This window comes from Camelus dromedarius, chromosome 32 (assembly GCF_036321535.1).
Source record: "Camelus dromedarius isolate mCamDro1 chromosome 32, mCamDro1.pat, whole genome shotgun sequence".
NCBI lineage: Eukaryota > Metazoa > Chordata > Mammalia > Artiodactyla > Camelidae > Camelus > Camelus dromedarius.
Genome location: NC_087467.1, coordinates 19,870,197 through 19,891,249, shown reverse-complemented (window position 1 = coordinate 19,891,249; position 21,053 = coordinate 19,870,197). Strand labels below are relative to the sequence as shown.

Here is a 21,053-nt window from a genome sequence, read left to right as displayed (position 1 = left end):
CCCTCCCTCCCTAGGGCTCCCCCTGCAGAGCCGGGAGGGCTGGCTTTTTCCTTAGGCCGTGTCTGTAGGCACTGGACCCTCTCCAGACTTCCGTCCCCTGACCAAGACCTCCACGGGAAAAACAGCGCCTTTGCCAGTTTGGTTTCCAATTTGCTGTCTGACGGGCCATTCTGTCTTGTTCCGTCCTCTCCCTCAGCAGATGACAGGGCCTCTGCTTTACCAGAGAATCTGGGGTCCCCTTTCTGATCACCCTGTGGCTTCTCAGCCCTGTGGCTGTGCCATACCAACCGCTCACAGGGGCCTCAGGGGACACTGCCTCTGACCTTTCCTGAGCTGGTCACTTGTGCGTCTGGCTCCCACACTGCCTCCCTGTGTCCATCTCTAGCCATGTGTGCATGGGGGAGGGAAAGGAACCATTCTGAACTATCCTCATGCTGTCCTTACCAAGGCCGGCCTGCAGGGGAGACTAGCTAACCAGAGCCTAACCTACTGGGGCGTATCAGAACTTGGAGGCAGGGGACACCCAACTCCAGCCAGGTCTGGCCATCCTGACTCACCTGAGGAAGGGAACAAAGCTGAGGAACGTGGTGACGTTCGCTGTCCAGGGGCTTGGGCTCTGAAAGATGAGATGAGATGAGATCACAGGACTGCAGGCTGCGGCCCTCCCTGCTGCCCCTCACCACCACAGTAGTTAAGGCCTGTTTACAGCAGTTTCTTTTATCTGATACGTATGGCTGAGTATGAAAAAATAGGTACACCAAAAGGCAAAAACCACAATTTGAAGAGATGAGCAAACATCAGAACCAGCCATGACTGGGATGTTAGAATTATCAGATTAGAAATTTAAAACAATCGTTGTTAATATGTCAGAGGTCCTACTGGATAAAGTAGACCACGTGCCAAAACAGCTGGGCAGCGTAAGCCGAGAGATGGGAGGCCTAAGAACCAAAAAGTAGTACCAGAGATTACAAAAGCAGGGCAACAGGAGTGCAGGATGCCTTTGATGGGCCTGCTGGGGCCGGACCTTGCTAAGGGAAGAGTCTCTGGGCTGGAGGATATCTCAGTAGAAATCTCCAGAACTGGGAAGTGAAAAGAACAAAGAAAAAAACTAGAGTGACCCGAGGGCTGTGGGACAACCACAGGAGGAGTGATGGGAGCACCAGAAGGAGAGGAAAGAGAAAAGGAACAGAAGGCGTATTTGAAACAGTTGGACTGAGAATTTTCCCAAATTAATGTTGAACAGCAAACCACAGATCCAGGAAGCACAGAGAACACCAAGCAGGATAAATGCCCAAAAAGCTGTGTCTAGGCATTTTCACTACAGAATATCAAAGATGAAAAAAAGTCCTGAAGGATGCCAGAGCGAAAAAAAAAAATCCTTTACAAACAGAGAGACCAAGCTAAGAATCCCCTCTGACTTCTCTGAAACCACGCAAGAAAGAGGAGTGGCGCGTGAATAAAAACACCAGCGTGGAGTTCTGCCCGCTGCAGAGTCAGCCCTCTGGAGGGAAGGGAAATAAAGACTTTCTCAGACAAACGACAACTGAGGGAATTCATTGCCAGGACACCTGCCTCGCAAGAGATGTTAGAAGAAACTCTTCAGAGAGAAGGAAAACCTCGGTAGAAGCTCTGCTCTACAAGGAAGGAAGGACATGGAAGAAGGAGTAAGCGAAGAGAAATCAAAACTTGCCTTTTCTCATTTTTAACTGATCTAACAGATGACGTTCGTTCGAATAGTAATAGCAACGCTGTATTCCATTTAATATATCACATCTGTATGTGTATGTGTCCTTACAGATAAATTAAGTGAATGAAGCGGTGACAGCAGGGGCAGGAGGAAGGCGTTAGGATTCTGTTGTACACTTAATAGACGACAATATAGTGCAAACACAAGTTTTATATGCACTGGGAAACCAGAAAATTGATGTGACTCCGTTTATTGCAGTACCCAGCTTTATCGTGGCGATCTGCGACTGAACCTGAAACACCTGCTGGGTAGCCTGCAGCGTGTGATTTCATGTCCGCAGTGGAAATCCATGTCAGGACAGAGGGGGGCGCACACTGAAGCAGAGTCTCCTGCGTGCGGCGGGGGTGCGGCCGGGGAAGGGGCCGAGGGACCGGCCTGTACAGGAGCGAGGACCGGGCAGCGGGGGCCACCTCTGTGCTTGACACTTTGTAAATCTTACGGCAGAGCTTCTGAGCATATTTGTTGGTTACAGCCGTAAACTGCTTTTGAGATTGTTTGTCCTCACCCTGTTCATGAAGGAGGTTTTTCTTCCTGAGACGTGACCCACACATCTGTGGTCCTGGAGCCCCGAATGGGGCTGTTTTATGCCCAACTCTGATAATATTTAAAGATTTCTTAAGGATTAAAGCCCTGGGGATTCTGTTAGAAATTTGGCATTTTTATTTCTTGTGGGAATCTTATGGGGAAAACATATTTTATGGGAAAAACTAATTGTATTTGTTACAGTAACAGTAACCATAGAAATAGAGAAATGGAAACTTTATATAGACATATTTATCACAAATGGAAATATTTGGAGTTCAATGTCCTCTGCATTAGGCCTTCAGCCAGGTTTCTCTTGGACTCGTCTTAAAAATTAAAAATGTCTATGACTTTTTAAAAAATTAAGTTATTTTGATTGCTTTGGACATAATTGAGAGTTTGATGCCAAGTTCAGTTGATTAACAATGTGTTGCCATGGTGATGCCCTAAAGAAGCATTTCACAAAGTTTTATCCAAAAACCATCTTCAACAGAGTAATCTGGGATGTGCAGTTTTTTTTTTTTAATGTGATTTCCATAGAAGACAAACTTATGGCTGGTTACCAAAAGGGATGGTGAGGGTGGGGTGGGGAGAGATAAGCCTTTAAAACAGATTTGATGCCTCTGACAATAAAGTACGCATATCCAATAAGTCTGTTAAAATGGAAATTAAGAATTTAAAAACCATATAGCAGGAGCAAACAAGTATAATAATCACTTAGGCTAATAAAATTGTTATGACTGAGCATTAAAGTTAGCTCTGGTGTTCCTCGATATCTAACTGCTTGTTTTCTAACTGTCCAAAGGAACAGCGAGGGGCGATAATTACCGTCCTGCATCTTATTCAGCTGATGGGTTTCGAGGGCTCACAGTGTGTAAACCAAGGTGCTAAGAATCGTGGGGGCAGCAGAGATGGGGTTTGGCTGTGTCCAGAGTGCTGACACATCACCATAAATAAATACAGTAAAGGATCAGAGCAGCCAGCCCTGTATGACAGCAGCTGAACGTAGAAACACTTTGAACGTTCGTAACTGTTGAGATGCGATTTACAAATGAGGAAATGTACAGATTTTAGGAGTGGGTTTTGATGAGGTTGAGAAATGCATATCCTATTCAGCCACCACCCCAGTCAAGACTTGGAGTGTTTCCCATACCACAGAAGGTTCCTTGGTGCTCCGTTGCAGTCAGTCCTGCTCCCCGCTCCCTCCCGGACAACCAGGGTGTGATTTCTGTGGCTGGTCAGACTTCACGTACACGGAAGCATACAGCACGTGTTCCCCTGTGTCTGCCCCCTTTTGCTCAACACGATGTCTCCGACGCATGCTCGTGTGTGTGTAAACAGTCCAGCCTTGTTTACTGGTGACTAGTGTTCGTTTTATGCATATACCACACCTGTTTGTGAATGGATAGTCACCTGTTGTTGGGCATTTGGGTTGTTTTCAGGTTTGGACTATTATGAATGAAGCTGCCAGGAACACTTGCTTACACAGCTTTGCATTTTCATCTGTTTTGGGTGGAATTTCCAGGAATCACCGAGCAGGCTCATGTTTAAATTTACAATTTAATAGTAGCAGACCGTCTTCTTAAGTGCTTGTACAGCGTTACAGCCCCACTGACGTTGTGTGCGTGTTCTCGGAGAGCCACAGCCTCGGCGGTAATGGATGTCGGTCATTTAAGTTGTCAGATGGGTCATTTGGGTTCGTCTTATGAACAGGGATGTTGAGGAGTTTAAAAATTTCCTTATGGGCCATTCATGAATCTTTTTTTTTTTTAAAGAGTCTTCAAGTTTTTTACCCATTATTTATTGGGTTGTCAGGTGTTTTCTAGGATAAAGGCCTTACAAATAAATGTCTGTGGCTTAGTTTTCCTTTTTATTAATGATGATTTTGAAGAATATGAGTTTTTATTATGATGAAAATTGAATTTATCAGTTTATTCTTTTGTGGCTAGTGCTGTTTGTGTGAAGTTCTTGAATATCTCAATATTGTGAATATTTTATCTGAAGTTTTCTTCTTGACTTTGTTGGTTTTAGCTTTTATGTTTAGATCTGTAATCCATTTCAGATTAATTTGTATGTGGGATGTGAGGTAGATGTCAGCTGGTTCATTTTTTCCCCACAAATGGGTATCCAGTGGCTCCAGGACCATTTGTCGAAAAGACCAACCTTTCCTCATTGACTGTCCTTGAAATACTTGTTGAAAAGCAATTGACTATATATATGTGGGTCAATTTATGTACAGTATTCTGTTCCAGTACAGATTTGCCTATCCTTGCGCCAGAACAGCACTGCCTTCACAATGATGCTTTGTAGTAATTGTAGAAATCAGATAGAATGGGTCTTTCAACTTTTGTTTTCCCCCCAAATTGTTGTTCCCTCTGGTAGTATTTACCTTTAGCCCGAAATACTTCCTGCAATATTTCTTGTAGTGCACAGCTATAGGCAACTACTTCTTCAGTTTTGGTTTTTCTGAAAATTCCTTTATTATACTCCTTTCTGAAGGATATTGTTGTAAGATTTTAAACCTTAGTTTGACAGTTTTTTTGTCTCAGTGCTTTGACGGTGTCATTTCACTGTCTGCCTCTGCTGTCTCTGATGTGAGGTTGGCTGACTCCCCTGTTACGGTTCCTCTGTATGTGACGTGTTGTGCTTCTCTGACTGTTTTCAGGGCTTTTTCCTTCATCTTTCATTTTCAGTAGTTTGATTGTGATTTGCCTGGTGTTTATTTCCTTTGTATTTATTATGCTTGGATTTTGCCATTCTTCTTAAGCTTGTAAATTGGCATCTTTGGCCAAAATAGGAAGGTTTTTGACATTATTCTTTCAACCTTTGTCTTGTTTGGCCATTATTTATACTCCTTTTTCTCTCCTCTCCTTCTGGACTCCAAACACATATGTGTTAGAAAAGTTGATATCTCACAAGTACCTATGCTCTACTCATTTTTAAAATATTTTATTGTGTGTACATGAGATGAATACTTGCTGTGAATCTGTTTTCGTGTTCACTCAGCCTTTTTTCTGCCACTTCCAATCTGTGAAGCCCATCCAGAAACTTTTTTTCAGGTATTTTGCTTTTCAGTTGTAGACTTTCCATTGTTCCTCTTTTACAGTTTCCATTTCCCTGCCGAGGTTCCCGGTCTGTTCCCTCATCAAGACTGTTTTCTCTTTAAATCCTTGAACCTATCTTGACAGTTATTTGAAGTCCTTGTCTGCTAATTCCAACATTGGGGTCATCGTAGGGTCTCTTTCTATTGACTGCTTTTTGACAAACTGAGTGTGGCTCACGTTGCCTGGTCCTTTGCATGTCTGGTAAATTTTTATTCTGTGTTGGACATTATGAATGACACAGTGTACAGAGTTGGGAGTATTTATCTTCCTTAAAAAGGTAGTTTGTTTTATCAGACAGTTAATTACTGGTGGTTCTTAATCCTGTCAAGGCTTGATTTTAACCTTTTGTAGGGCTGATCTTAGCCCTTACTCCAGGACATGGTTCCTTCTCCAAAAGTATGGCCGCTTTGGTGCCTCAGTCGAATTCTCAGGGCATTATTGAGGTCTCTCTACTCTCCCAGTGATGTATGTCCTCTGCTGTCTTGTCTTACCTCAGCTTGGTGTCTGCTGCTCTCTGCTTGGCTTCACCTCGTCTCACCTTGCATATGTGCAGTCCAGCCGTTGGCCAGGGTCTGGTGGATAACCAACTTAGACTTCTGGGGCCTCTTCTTGTAGCCCTGTCATCTCCAGTCTTTGTCCTCCAATTCCCAGCTGCTTCACCAGCCCTGAACTGCAGGCTCTGTCTCCTTAGCGCAGCCTGACTGCTTTTTTATGTTTCTCTTCCCTGTGCTGCCCTGAAGACATGGTCTCCGGGCTGACATTCAGGGCTCATCCTAATGTGCACTTGGGAATTATGTTTTTATGCTGTTGTCCAGTGTCTAAAATCGTCATTTCAAGTATTTTGTCCACTTTTATAGTTATTTCTGGGAAAGGACACTCTGTCATGTCCAGAAGCCTAAGCCTGGTAGAAGTATTATTTTCAAAGTCACTCCTAAGATTACTGGTTCTCAAACTTCAGCACGCATCAGATGCTGAATTACACAGATTGTTAGGTTCCATCCGTTAGTGTTTCTGATTCAGTAGGATTGACTTGGGGCCCAGCCATTTGCATCTCTGACACATGTCCAAGTGACATTGATGCTACTGCTCTGGGAACCACACTTTGAGAACCACTCACTTAGAAAGATGGAACTTGAGGAAAAATGTTGAGATTTTATTTGGCACTTACTCCATACGATTTTACTTTTTTTTTTTTCCAGTCCTATGCCCTGCGTAATAAACGTATATCTCAGTGAGTTTATTATAATGCGAGCCATCTTGCCCTTTTCATTCAAAGTATGCTTTTCAAAAAATTACGAGTTTTTTTTTTTTTTTGCATTGAGAGCAATAGATTCTCCATTTAATTGACAGAAGCAGAAACTATGAAAGAAAATAAGGAGAGTTATGTAATAATGAAATGCCATCTTTCTTATTTTTTTGTCTTCACAAATTGATTCCTTCATGTTGGTAAGAAATTTCTTAAACATGGAGTTTGATAAGTTTCAGAAATAAGTAATTGCTTTTTGTTTCAGAAATTGGGCTTTATTTTAATTCTTCTCAGACTTCTTTGTATGTATAAACGTGAATTTTGCGTGTGTGTATGTGTTTTGTAGGTGAGATTTTATGAACAGTGATAACCAGGGGCGGACTGTACCTCGTCTGGTCCTCAGGTTTCCTGACAGCTTACACGTTGTCCTTTAATAGCTGTTAACATAGCTACTAATCCTTGTGCCTCAGTAGCACATTTTGTCTGCTTTCTTTGCCTCCATCATTCCACTGGCTCCATCTCTCCCTCGTTTATCAGGATTCTGAAATTTATTGCTTCCTTTTACTCTCTTCCATACAGTTCCCGCTTAGTCAGTATAAGGCTCATACTGACGTCAGCTGGTGCCTCCCGTGGTTGGCGATGCTGGCTTTGTTCTTGCAGTGCCTGCAGGATACGAAGTGTTCTCCCAGCAACGTGACAGAATTCCTTAGTTGGGAAAATGGACTGGTCTTGTCCCTTCAAATTCTAATCAGTCCTTAACAGATTTTTTTAATGTAACAACTTCTTTAATTTCTTGGAAAAATTGCCCTTTGGTGGCTTGATTAGAAAACTGTTCCATACTGTATTTTAAATACTGTTTCAGCTGTAATGTGAGATTAATACAATTTTAATCTCAGTTTCAGAGATCTGTTTTCTAATTATTTTGCTACAGGCATAGTAATATAGTAATGACTAAATATTAATTTTCAACAGGTTCATTTTGATAGCTGGGACCAAAAGTACGACTACTGGACAGATGCAGACAGCCCTGACATTCACCCAGCTGGATGGTGCGACGTCACCGGGCATCCCCTGGAAGTGCCCTGTCGTGAGTATTTACTCTTTAAATACTTCCCCTGAAGCCTGTTGTAATGCTGTCCTTTCATGTCATTGTAAGTATTTTAAAGATAAATATCAGATGAGCAGATTGATAAATCAGCACTGTAGCGGCACTGAAAGTCAGGTATTCACAAGTGAGCCTCAAAAGACATTTCATGGTTTGTATAAATGAAAAGTTACAATGGTTAAGGAGTTATTTTGATAACATTGTCTAGAAGAATCTTTATTTTCCACATTTTGGTTTGGAAAACTAAGCCAGGTCTAAATCCATCTAATTCTGGCCATTACTTTTAGCTGAAGTACTTTTTTTTTTTTTAACATTCCATCTCAATTACTTTTGTTTTATAGAGTAGATCTCAGAAGGTTTTAAAAAAGAGAAATATTTAAAATTTCAGTAGTTAAAAAAATTTAGCTGTAAAAGTTGGGGGAAAAAACCCAAAGTTCCATTATATGGTATATTCCTTATTTCTGTCTTTCTAGGTCCTTAAAGTTATGGATGAAATTAACCACTCTAAATTCTAATAAACCTTGGACCAAAATACTGTATTCTTCTGTCTGCAGGAGTCCTCTGATCAGAGTAGGCTGACAGGGCTGATACCTCGATCCAGGCACTGTGTCCACACGCTCCTTTCCTGTTTGTTTTCTTTCCTCACGGCTGCGGTTGCCCCCCTTTGGCTTCTAGGGATGAAGCGAGCGTGTTGCTCTGTTAAGGACGGTGGGCCAGCCCAGTGACGCCTGAGCCTTAGATCTGAAAGGGCTCGCCGCACCCTTGGAAGAATTCCTTAACCTCTCGTAGAAGTGCGCAGAACTGCCGCGTTAATGACTTGACAGGCATTCTTACGTTGTGCTCGGTTCTTCAGACACTACACCTTGACAAGGCCCTCGCGCAAGTTACAGTGCCCTGGCCAGCGCAGGGTCCGCGCGCAGAGAATGTGAAACGGGGTGAGTGAGGTCACTTCCGTGTAGAGGGAGGTGTTAGCGTTTTTGCTTTGTGATTTGTTTCTGATCCCCTTTTTTCTCCTTGATTTCCCACCCCTCCGTGCTGGGGGATGTTTCTCACTTTATGTTCACCACCCCTCCCACCCACCAACACGCCCACATCTGTGCCTCATCCCAGCAACTTTCTCAGGTCGGGATGGTGTCCGCGGAGTGGGGACGGATCAGCATTACAGTACTGAGACAGCGCACTTCACTCCACCTCGCCCACTGCCTGCTCCTGGGGCGGGCTGCCTACCAGGCTTCTCGACCCAAGTGGCTCAGAAGCATCCCAGGGTCTGTGGATCGAACCTCATCTCCATCCCAAGCTGGAGACTTACCTTTTCACTGTAGTTGCTGCTTGCTTCCAAAGTTGGTCGTTCTAGACTCCAGTCCTTCCTTCCCCTCCCTCACCCCACACATGTAGCCAGTCAGCAAGTCTTGTTGATTCTGTTTCCTAAATTTCTCCAGAACCCGTCTCTGACCCTTTCTCCCTCCCAAGGCCATTGCATTTGAGTTCTTACCATGGTTACAAATGATTTGCAGAGTCTGGTCTGCAGTTGGCTAGTGAGTGAGTCACAAGTCCTCCTGATCTGAAAGCTCATGTTCTAGAGGCAGCATTGTCCAGTGGTTCAGAGTGTGAAATCCGGGGTCAGGACGCTTAGGTTGGAATCTCAGTTATACTGCCTGCTTCGCCCTGTGGCGCTCTGCCTGTTCCCTCATCTAGACAATGAAGATGATACTCGCGTGTCTGTCTCATAAGTTACGCTGATGAAATGGGACGAAGGTGTGCTTAACGCTGCAGACTGCCTGGCCCGAGGGAGGTGCCCAGCTAGTGTGAGCTGCTGTCAGGGAATGCTGTGACAGTCTGTAGATTTTCATTGTTACATAAAACCACGTGAGTTAGTAAGGATTACAAAATTTGAAATTGTGCCAGACTGAATATGTAACTAGAGTTTTCCGAATATTTTCATAGGATTTTTTCTTAAGTTTGACTTTGATGTGTTCCTGGCAATATTACAGGATGGCTGCTTTGTTTCCATATCCTTAGGTGATTAGACTCCCTGTAATTTGGGGGAATTGGGTGTCTTCAGTTGGTCATGATGTCCTGTCACTGCTCTGCTTGGTTTTTGTTGTAACTGTTTGGGTTAATTATTTTTTATATAGTTTATTATTGGCTGCTTGGTTAACCTTATGGTTTGTAATTATTCATATTTGCATCATTAATCTCCTTAATTTTTAAACACCTAGACTTTAGTACATGCTCAGAGTAGGTTCAACACGTACCATCCACACCCTGTGTCATTAAAGCAAAGACACACACACAGTCCTACCTCTGAGTTTGTTTTCTTTTTTATTTGACATAGAATCTTTTTCCACTGGAAAGTAGAAACCAACGGTTGTTCTCAGTCCTCCAGCAAAACGCAGTCTGAAGGTCTAGCGTTGCCATTGCAACGGCGTCGTAACTCACTTCCTGCAGTAGTCTGTATAAAAAGCCAGCTCTCACCTTTACCGGTATCTTTAGACTTGAGACTCCTTGGCATGTACAAAGCCCTTCACAGTCTGCCCTTCCGTTACCCTTCCACCATTTTCCAGAAGAACAGAATTACTTCATTTATGCCCAACAGAATTACTCATAGTGCCTTGAACGCTGGCCTCATAAGGGTCTGAAGACAGTACGTCACCTTTCTACGCTTTCTCTCTGTCTGGGTCTCGTATGTGGAAGCTCACACCCACCGCTGGTGGCGGGTGCTGGCGTGGGGGGGCCGGCCAGGGCGCCTGCTCCGCGGCAGGCATGCCTGTACGGTCTCTTCTGGGTGTGTTGGTCCAAGCAGCCGCGTCAGGGCATCTCGTCTTCCCGGGTGTTTTAAGTCAAAAGTGTTAATCTTATAACTCAGGTAATTAAAACTAAATTTGTATGTCTGATAGCCTTGATAATCAGATCAAAGTAATTACGTTTTGTAAGTAGATCTATAAAACCACACATAGCATTTTATCATCTACGAACAGATAAAGTTATCTTACCAACATTAATTTTCAGAGAGTTTTAAGGTGTTTTCAGATATTTTGTGTACTCTGTCATTTTACTTTTGTTATATTTATGTGATTCAACAATTGCCTTCAGTACTTTATTATATATATTATGAGTGCTTTATTGATCAAACATGGCAAAGATTATGAAAAGTTTAGGGCGTAGAAAGGGGCTTAGAGAGCATCTAATTTACCCTTTCATTTATGGGGCAGAATGTGACTTGAACTCGATCTATCTGAGTGATTTACTCTAGTGAATTCTTACAAAAGACATCACAGCAGGTTGTCTATGAGAAGTATTGCACGAAAACAAGAGCAATCAGAGAAAATATGAGGTAGGCAGTTTTTTAATTTTTCTTTTCATCTGTTTTGCTTTATGAATATTTTCCCTTAATCCTTTTCAACAGCCGTGTCACTCAGAATTATAATAAATATCTTGGAAACAAAGGAATGAGAAACATATAGACGTGATATATGAATCTTTTCTTTCTTCATTGACCTCCCAATTTACGTTTGAGGGGTCTGCAGTTTAGAAGTGTGTGAAATAGAATAAAATCACATAGCTGCCTACGAATGAGAAAAAACTAAATGTGGGTTGCTAATGTGGTTTTGAAGACAGAGCAGGATGACAAAGGGCTAGTCCAGCCAGGCCCCTGAATGGGTACTGAGCTGGCTTCACAAGAGCACGGGGACTGGACCAGCCGAGGGAGAGTGGTAGCCTCTTTAAAGGTGGAAATGCTACAAGTGAGCAAAATTACAATTTGTCGGTCCTCACATAAATTTTATTAAAATTAATTAAAATGTCATCTTTGTAAATTAGTTTATTTTTCTAGTGCCATTTGATCAGTGTATTTATATTCACTGCAGAAACTGAGCGAACATGTGGTACTTGCTGTAGCTCCAAGCTTCTGTAGAAATGTTTGTGCTGTGTATTTTGGCCAAGACCATATTATTTAGTACCTCATAATATTCAGTCACAAAGGCTGAATGTTAGTTCTTGAAAAGGTACCTGTGACAAGCCTCTTCAGAGTGAAACTTGAATGTCCCCGTGCAGCTGGGAAGCGTGCCAGCTGAGATGGCCAGGTGACGTCCCCTCTCAGCCGCCTTCACCAGCCAGAGGCTCACCCGCAGCTCACCTTGGATCCATGGCCGGATTGAGGTCCCTTTTCTCAGGTCATGAGGGCACAACTTGCCTGTCTTACCTGACGTGCAGTCCTGCAGGGTGGACGTTTTCTACACGTAGAATCAAAATTAAGTACTTAAGATTTAGCGCTAGGGTGTCAGAATGTTTCTACTGTGCTTTGCATTCCCTGAATGTCTTAAAAAGATATAAAAAATAACAAAACTGAAAGCCCATGCCCTCCCTAGACAGCTGCAGGATTGCCTTTTGGCCGTCTTCTCAGTCACGGCGCTTGGAAACGAATCCCTGTCCCAGTGGTTGCTGAATTTGTTTCAGTAGAGCCCGTGTCTTTTATTACATTGTTGGTTCTTTACCCACGAACTATACCCTCTCCGGCACTGAGATGCTAGATGTCTTTTGCTTTGGAAATTAACCAAACTTGAGAAGCAAGACGATGGACTTTGGAGTTAGGAAACTTGGATTTAAGTTTCTATTCTGCCTGCCTGCCTGTGCCTTTGAGCAGGTTACTTCCCCTCTGAGACTGGCAGGCCTGTGAGATTAAATATCTTAAGTACCTTCATGGCTGCCTCAGGTGTCTGGTGCTCAGGGCCCTGCAGGAGGGAGCGGGGTGGGGGCTGGGGTGGTGCTCAGGGCCCTGCAGGAGGGAGCGGGGTGGGGGCTGGGGTGGTGCTCAGGGCCCTGCAGGAGGGAGTGGGGTGGGGGCTGGGGTGGTGCTCAGGGCCCTGCAGGAGGGAGCGGGGTGGGGGCTGGGGCGGTGCTCAGGGCCCTGCAGGAGGGAGCGGGGTCGGGGCTGGGGTGGTGCTCAGGGCCCTGCAGGAGGGAGCGGGGTGGGGGCTGGGGTGGTGCTCAGGGCCCTACAGGAGGGAGCGGGGTGGGGGCTGGGGTGGTGCTCAGGGCCCTACAGGAGGGAGCGGGGTGGGGGCTGGGGTGGTGCTCAGGGCCCTACAGGAGGGAGCGGGGTGGGGGCTGGGGTGGTGCTCAGGGCCCTGCAGGAGGGAGCGGGGTGGGGGCTGGGGCGGTGCTCAGGGCCCTGCAGGAGGGAGCGGGGTGGGGGCTGGGGCGGTGCTCAGGGCCCTGCAGGAGGGAGCGGGGTCGGGGCTGGGGTGGTGCTCAGGGCCCTGCAGGAGGGAGCGGGGTCGGGGCTGGGGTGGTGCTCAGGGCCCTGCAGGAGGGAGCGGGGTCGGGGCTGGGGTGGTGCTCAGGGCCCTGCAGGAGGGAGCGGGGTGGGGGCTGGGGTGGTGCTCAGGGCCCTGCAGGAGGGAGCGGGGTGGGGGCTGGGGTGGTGCTCAGGGCCCTACAGGAGGGAGCGGGGTGGGGGCTGGGGCGGTGCTCAGGGCCCTGCAGGAGGGAGCGGGGTGGGGGCTGGGGCGGTGCTCAGGGCCCTGCAGGAGGGAGCGGGGTGGGGGCTGGGGTGGTGCTCAGGGCCCTGCAGGAGGGAGCGGGGTGGGGGCTGGGGTGGTGCTCAGGGCCCTGCAGGAGGGAGCGGGGTGGGGGCTGGGGTGGTGCTCAGGGCCCTACAGGAGGGAGCGGGGTGGGGGCTGGGGTGGTGCTCAGGGCCCTGCAGGAGGGAGCGGGGTGGGGGCTGGGGTGATGTGCAGGCATATTTGTTTCCTGTGCTGCTGTTTCTCTTCACTGATCCAGAAAATTGAGAGTTGACTTTATTTCCTAAAACTTTAACAACCAGTATGGTTTTCCCCCCGGTACTTGTTATAATTGCATTGTCCATAAAGGGGATGCTGATCTCTGAGCAAATTTTGAATAACACACAGGACAGTTTAAGACATTTAGAATTACTGGCTTAGACTTAAGATAAGCAGACTCTGTAAACCCCACTAAACTAAGAACTAAAGAACTTTGCTGTTCTTTAATTAAACAGTCTGTGTAGGAAGGAAGTTCTTACTGAGGCGAGAGGAGCTGGGTCCCTCCTGGGTCCCACACAAGCGGTGCCGAAGGGAAGGGGCAGCCTTGGGCTCATTAGCTTGGCCCCTGGCCACGGCTGCATCGTCACCTTCTGCTGCGTGGGCTCCTTTCCTGGAGGTGCACTGAAGGAAGCAAGTAGCTGGCCTTTGCCCCAGCCTTGTTTTACGGCTCCTCATTCATGCCAGCCTGAGGCGCGGGTGGGATGAAACCAGAGGGGGAAGTGAAAGAAGAGAGAAGGTGACGTGGGTGCACACGCCGCTGGCCGCCTCGTCCTCCCTTCACTTCTCATCTGCTCCACTCACTCCTGCCTTTCAGTTGCTTAAACACGAATTCTTCCCACCCAGGGCCTTGGCATATGCTAGCTTCCCTGTCCAGAATGTTCTGTCTAACTCTTTCTCAGCCTTTAGAATTCATCTCAAGTGGTCCCTTCTGAGAAGAGCCTTCCCTGGTCATATTATCTAAAGAGCCACCATCACCGTTCTTTTCCATTCCACCACTTCCTTTTCTCTGTGGTGCATATCAGTGTGTGAGTAATCGTGTGACTCCTTGCTTTTTGTCACTAGTCCCTGTGAGACTGTAAGTTTCATGAGTGGAGCGTCTGTCAGCATTTCTCCAGTGTCTGGCTTCCAATAAATACTTACCTATTTCTCTATCTAAGAGTTGGTTACTCGCTTATGCCCAACAGCGCACATCCAGAGACCAGGTTAGGGTGTTGTCTGCAACCTTTATGGAGTGAATTCTTGAGTAGTAGTAATGGAATTGGTCTAGTCAGGCCTAGAGGGAAAGACATGGGCCAAACACCCCCCCCAAGATAACAAAGGAATTTTTCATTAATAGGAAGTTGGCAGGCAGAAAAAGGAGCTTTCCTAGCTGGCTTCCATGTCTAAATAATTTTATCATTGTTCCTTCTTTAGCTTCTGTTTGATTTACATTTGGAAGTAATTATAGTGGTTGATTACAAAGTAAATTAAATGAAACATTATTATGAAGTTGTAGTGTATGTTAGTAGAATAGTGGTACAAACTACAATAATAATATTTATAATCTTTATAATTTATATTAAAGACCTTGAGAGCATTGCTGATTTATTTAACTGTTAAACAAGCATAATAGAACATAATTTGATAAAAGGTATAGCTCATTTTTATCCCATTTAGTTCACTACACAGCATATGTACAAATACAACGGAATGACTTGTAAATTCACCATATGGCCTGGTGCATTGTTTATCCTGTTAAGTGAGATAAACGACTCAAATCTTCATTAAGAAATGGATGGTTAATAAAGCCCTATTTGGGACCTTTGGGATTAGAAACATTTGGGACCCAATTTCTAATTGAGATTAGAAAACTTACTCTGTCGAGATGGAGATTCAATTAGATGATAAAATAAGAGTTAACGTGATTATAGCCCAGATCTGGAATGATAAATATGATCATGATGGGTGGCATTCTGAGGGGAAAAATGAAGATTTTTAACTTAGCCAGGGAACGGCACATTTCCAATTTCATCCTATTTTAAGGAGGATTTCATAAGGGATCTTGAGTACTTGTTCCTCCAAAATACAGCGAGCAAATAATCAGCAGTTTAGGGTTCCCTGAGTGCTCATTGCCTTAATAGACAATTACAGCATATTGTGCTTTTAAAAAAAGTTAGCTATTTTAGAAGTCCCTAATTACAGATTTACGTGATAGACTTACCAGGGAAAAACAATACATTTCAAAATGTGCTTATAGTCTTAACGACGTTCATGTTTTAAATGTTCCTTGCTGAAGTGCTCATCTGTGCGCTCCGCCTTCCGCTGCTGTGAGGGCAGAACTCACCTGCTTTGTCCTAACGCCCCGTCCCTGGCGCCCAGCGCGGCCCCGAGCCCTGTGCACACCCTCTTCTCTGACGCTGCACGCTGTTCTTAACTGCCCGGTGGCCAGGCGGTCTTAGCTGCCCACTGCAGACCCTGGTGGCTTGTGTGTAAACAAGGTGCAGCTCTGGGCAAAGCCGCTGATATTGAAACAAACGCACACTAACTCCCGAAAGCCACGGAGTGCTCAGTGGTTTGACAGTGGGTGAATCCAGCTCTTACCCTGTCCCAGGTTATGAGTCATGTCTGCCCAGATTTGTGGACGTGGAGACCTTTCAGGATTTCTCTGAGTTTTCACCCTATTCAGGAAGCCACACTGCCTTCAGGGGAAGGGGACGAGATGCAGCCATTGTGTATATGTGCCCCCAACAGGGCGTGACTGGGGGATTGACTGCCTGCCTGACTGCCTGCCTGGGGGCAGCACTTGAAGGAGGGTCTGCCCGTCTTGGGTAATGTTGCTGTTGTCACTGAAGGAAGATTCACTTGGTATCTCAAATATAATGAGCCCCATGTTAGAAATTAGAAAGTCCTGTGGGACCTAGCTCTGTGCTGGTGACCGCAGTGACGGAGCTTGTGGCATCTTGCCCACCCTGGAGCATTCTTTAGAACAGTCCTAATTTGCCTGGCATCATTCCTTCACAGACATTTCTCCTGTGCACGTTACTTCTGCCGTCACCAGAGAGTTGCTGGCATCAGGGCCGAGGACACAGCTGCTGCTTGTCCGTCCGCAGCTCCCACCCTCTCCTTCAAGGCACGGCGCCCCCTGACTCCCCATCCTACGCTCCCCTTAGTGCTGCTTCACATGACTGTTTTCCTGGGCATTAAAAGCTTTCATGTCCTGAGGAATCGTAAAACAGAGTAAAAGAAATACGGTTTTGTAAGTTTCCGTTACCTTAATGAGCAAGCTTGTGTTTTTTAGATTCACAGCCACATCCTCCATCATTTCCCTTAAAGTCATCATTTTCTTTTTCGTGTCCGTGGACCTGTTTCGTAATGCAGGTCATTAGAGTGCGGGAGGACGTTTTTATTTAAAAACCTCTGACCAAGTTTTATGTGACGCCAGGCAGCCAGGGGAAGTGTAGCGACACCAGGGGGTCACATCTTACGCGAGGATCAGCTTCTGAGCTTTGCAAGCAAGTCAAAGCACGTGTCACCGCAGGACCTGGTGGGATCACCCAGCCTTCATTCTGTCCCTCTGAGATATTTGTCTACTTTGATGCGTGTGGCTGTGCTGTCTTGCAAAGCTAGGGATCGTCAATTAAGTTTGTGTGTCTAGACACGTGGAGGTGGAGGGAGCGTACAGCACTTGCTTACTGGGCAGCGCAGCGGGGTGAGAAGCGCACAGGCCTGCGGCTCAGGGACCTTGAGCTCTTGTCCTGTCGCCAGAACAGGACGTGTGGTCTGGCACAGAGGATGCAGCCTTCTAGTCCTTTATGTCCTTAGTTGCAAAAATAGTCAGATAGACTCCGTGAGTGGTTCCCAACCTGACTTAACGGGGAGGACTTAAGAAATACGGTTGCCAAGCTTACCTCTAGAATTCTGATTATGTGGGGCCTGGAAATTTACATATTTGAACATCTTTGAGTTCTTCCCCACTGTGTGTGCGAGAAGTGGGACCTCTCTCCCCCTCTGGTGGGTCCCAGGCTCTCCGGGTCCTGCTGTGCCCACGACCTCTGCCCTTGCGGAGCCCTGTCTGCTCTTTAGATGGGACTGAAATGGCAGAGAGGGTGCAGGCACTGTGGACACCCACACGGCCGAGGGCAGGTTAGACTTGGGACGCTCGGACCCCACGTGGAGCACCTTCATGCCTGCAGTGAATGCCAGCTTCGTCGCCTGTGCCGTTGATCAGGCCGCATGAGGGAGGCTGGCCAATTGTGTCCCCTTTATGGGGCTCCCCCGGGGGCAGCTCTCCCACCTGACTTGTGAGGGCTTGTCCTCTTGTCAGGTCTGTAATCCAGACCAATCCAGGGCCCCCTGTGAATACACTGGGACCCAGGTCTTAGGGGGAGGGGGAGAGACTCCTTCAGATTCATCCGAGTGTCTCTGACCAACGTCAAGGGGAGGGTTCCCTTCCCGTTAGAAACAGGGCAGTTCTGCCAAGACTGGTCTCAGGTCATTCACTGCGGGAGCGTCATTCACTGCAGCAGAGTTAGGCTCAGAGAAGGAACCGCGGGGACACATCATTCTTCCTTAAATATTTAAAAGCGTTTCTCCAGTGGCTCCCAGAATTTTCTGTGACAAGTGGCCTAAAGCTTCTTGGTCATGAAAGTTCTTAGCGTGGCCACGAGATCCAGGCTGATTTGAGGAGGGGTTGCGGGCACCGTGGTCACTGCTTCAGGTGTGATTTCAGGTCGTTGGAAAGATGCTCTTATCTCCCCACTTGGAGTCTAGATTTACAGAGGGTGCTCTGTGTTTATACACGCTTGGTTATGAGGACAGAGGACGTTTCTGGCAGCAACCAAGCAGTTTGATTTTTTTTGGTTGGCAAATTATGTGTGACACTTCAAATGAAAATGGAACTTAGTAACTAATTTTCTCTTTTAGTAAAAGGGGTAAAAAGCATTTTGAGGATTGGGGACGCTCAAAAACAAGCCATCAGTGACCACGATGCGCTGACAGTTTCAGGCCTGTCCCGTGTGTCCTGAGGAGACCAGCCTTGTGTCTTCTGTTTAGTCCTTTGTTGCCGCAGGCAGAGTGGAAGGAGTGAGGTGGGGAGGGGACCAGAGACAGAGAAAAAGAAACAGAGAAATGGAAATGGAGGCTGGGAGAGAGAATGAATGCAAGACAGAGGCAGAGAGGAGGGGGCGGGTTTGCAGCATTTTCACTTAAATTACATGGAAATAACCTATTCACATAAACCAAGTAACAAGTCATATTTTGAAAAACCTGCTTTTATATGAAAGCTAAGCCAAGGAGGTTCAGGAAGTAAGAAAGAGGTTTTGCTTTTTCATGTTATCTGTGAGGGAGTCTGTATGAAAGTTAAAGTGTAGAAGACAGCACACCTGCTTTGATTTCTCTCTTAAAAATAATGAAAAAAGAATAGGGCAGCCCAGTGAAGCAGTGTTTGTATTAAATGCTTTCAGATGCCATGTCGCCTTCGTGTCCTCACTGTAAGGTTATCTGTTAGATGCAGGTCTAGTGCAGTTTGCTTTAGTTACGTGTAAACCAGCTTCTCCGTGTGCCAACGGTCTGGAAAGGCTTTTCTGCCCTGAATCCTGTGCTTCTGCGTTACCTGTGTGGGCCTCTCCCAGCTTTCCCTTCCATAACCCAAGGGTGTCGTTTCCCTGATTTTTTGAAGGGTTAAAAATGGGTTACAAAGCAGGCTGGCATTTTACGAAGGCCTGTGCTGTTCGGTAATGTAAAGAGAGCCTGGATGTGTGTACTTCAGTAGTTATATAAACTGATGGTCCAAATTCTTTACTTCAGAGTGTGTGAATGGGAGGGGACTCAGGGTAGATCTGTATTTCTCCCTTCCCTCGGGTCGTGTACCACCACCTCCTCACGGCCTTGTCCCCCCGTGCTCACGGAGGCCAGGCCCCTCAGGGCTAAGGGGCTTCATGGCAGTACCTCGGGCCGAATCGCCCCGTTGTCCAGCAGAGCCCTGGTCTCCCCCATGCTGCACCCCTATAGACACGCCCCCTCCCTGCCCGGGACCCTCGCGTGGTTACCCACTTACATCTGTACCATCCTGTCTCTCACTTAAAGCTGAACGTGCGATGAGAGCATCTTATTAAATTTTGCTAAGAAAATCTTCGCCAGCTGCTCCGCTGTCTCCATTGAAAGATGGAGTGAAGCCCAGGGAAGCACGTTCTGCTTTTCCCCTTGGCCGCTCAGGAGCTCTGCCAGGCCCGCTCTGCCCAGGCCACTGCCCCCCCTGGCCCCAGGGCCCTGAGAGGAAGGGCCCGTGTGGTGAGCACCACGCCCACTGGCCCTCCCAACTCTGCCTTAGGGGGATGGTCAGCTCCCTTCCCTGCTAACACTGTCCTGGTCAGACTTCAGAGTTCTTCCCCATCAGCAAGTGAGTCTAACAGTCATGTTCTTAGAGTCCTTTTCTTCCTGCATTCTCACTTCACAAACCTGTTGTTCTCTTCCATTTTTACGTCATGAAACCCGACAGCCTGAAACCCAGTGCGGCAGCTGTGCTGTTTGCTTGCGCTGTTTTCTTCTTCTTTTTGATAAGCTCATTATTATCGCCCAGCGGGGATTTATTGTCCCTAATTTCATTAGGAGATGGAGAATAGGTGTGGTTAACCTATAATTTCAGTTTGAAAGATATGCTTATTATTTGCATTCTCCAACATTTGGGGTAATTATTTCATTAAATCTTCTTGGCAAACTGTAATATAAATTTCCTGGGGCGTGGGGGTGGGAAAAAAAGGATACTAACCTAAAAGTCTCCAATCCAAAATGAAGAAAGAGGAAGCTTAATTATTTGAAGTGAGGACATGCATACATTACCGGTTTGCTTTATTTTTTCATTTTTAGTTCTAGATTTACTCCGGTTGCTCTCTTTGCCCCATTCTCAGCTTCAGCCCATGACCTCACTGCCTGCGTGGCTGAGGAAGTAAGAGCTCTTAGTGGAGAAGTGGGTCCCTCCAACCCCAACTGCCTGCACCCTCCCTGTCTAGTCCCCAGGGATTGCCTGCCTTCCACTGACCCGTCCGCGGTCCAGCCTCCCTGCCACCGCGGTGCCCTCGTGACTCAAGGACCTGTCCCCACAATTACACCCTCTCTTTCTACAGTCAGATTTCCTCTACTGCAACATTCCTGTCGTCACTCAGATAGAAACAGAAAGGAAAAAACCTTCTTGCCTACTTTTTTTTAAAAGGTTTTTCTTTTTACCTTCTTGCCCACTTTTATATCATCTTTTATAGTAAAATTCTTGTAAAAAGTAGTTTCTGCCATCATTTTCCCCTTTCTTCTCTTCCATTCTCCCTTGAACGTCAGTCTGGCTTGTTGGTGTCTGTCCACTGCAAGCCCCGGTCCTCCCAGCCCTGCTCTCGGCCACACGTGCAGCCCCGGGGCCCCGCTTCATGGGTTCTCCTGGCTTTCCTCATCCTTGCAGCCTGCTCCTTCCCAGCCTCCTTCCTCACTCCTCCTTTTTGGTCTCTGTGTCGTGTTTCCCAGAGCTTGGTCCTCAGGCCTCTGCTCTTCTCCACAGACTCTGCCTCACTGCGGGATCTCTACACATCACTTTTCCCCACGCTGCCCCCCCAGACCTGGGTGCAGCTTGCAGGAGGGGACATGCTTTTACATGCTCTGTACTCCTCCGGCATCTCTCCCGGGTCCCGGCGCCTGATTGTGGCCTCCCTGGAGTCCTGTTCATTCATGGGTTGGGCTGCGTGAGTAGAACCTGGAACTCAGAAAGTTGCAGGTTCCTGGGCAACTTCACAGTTCCAGACATGCCTTC

General features: G+C 46.6%; 1 protein-coding gene across 1 annotated transcript in view; it reads left to right on the top strand.

Moving 5' to 3' along the window:
* Positions 1-21,053, top strand: part of L3MBTL4 (L3MBTL histone methyl-lysine binding protein 4) — a 192,708-nt gene that overhangs the window by 71,590 nt on the left and 100,065 nt on the right. The window contains 1 exon segment of the mRNA XM_064481596.1: positions 7,592-7,706. Within this exon segment, the coding sequence (XP_064337666.1) occupies positions 7,592-7,706 (115 nt within the window).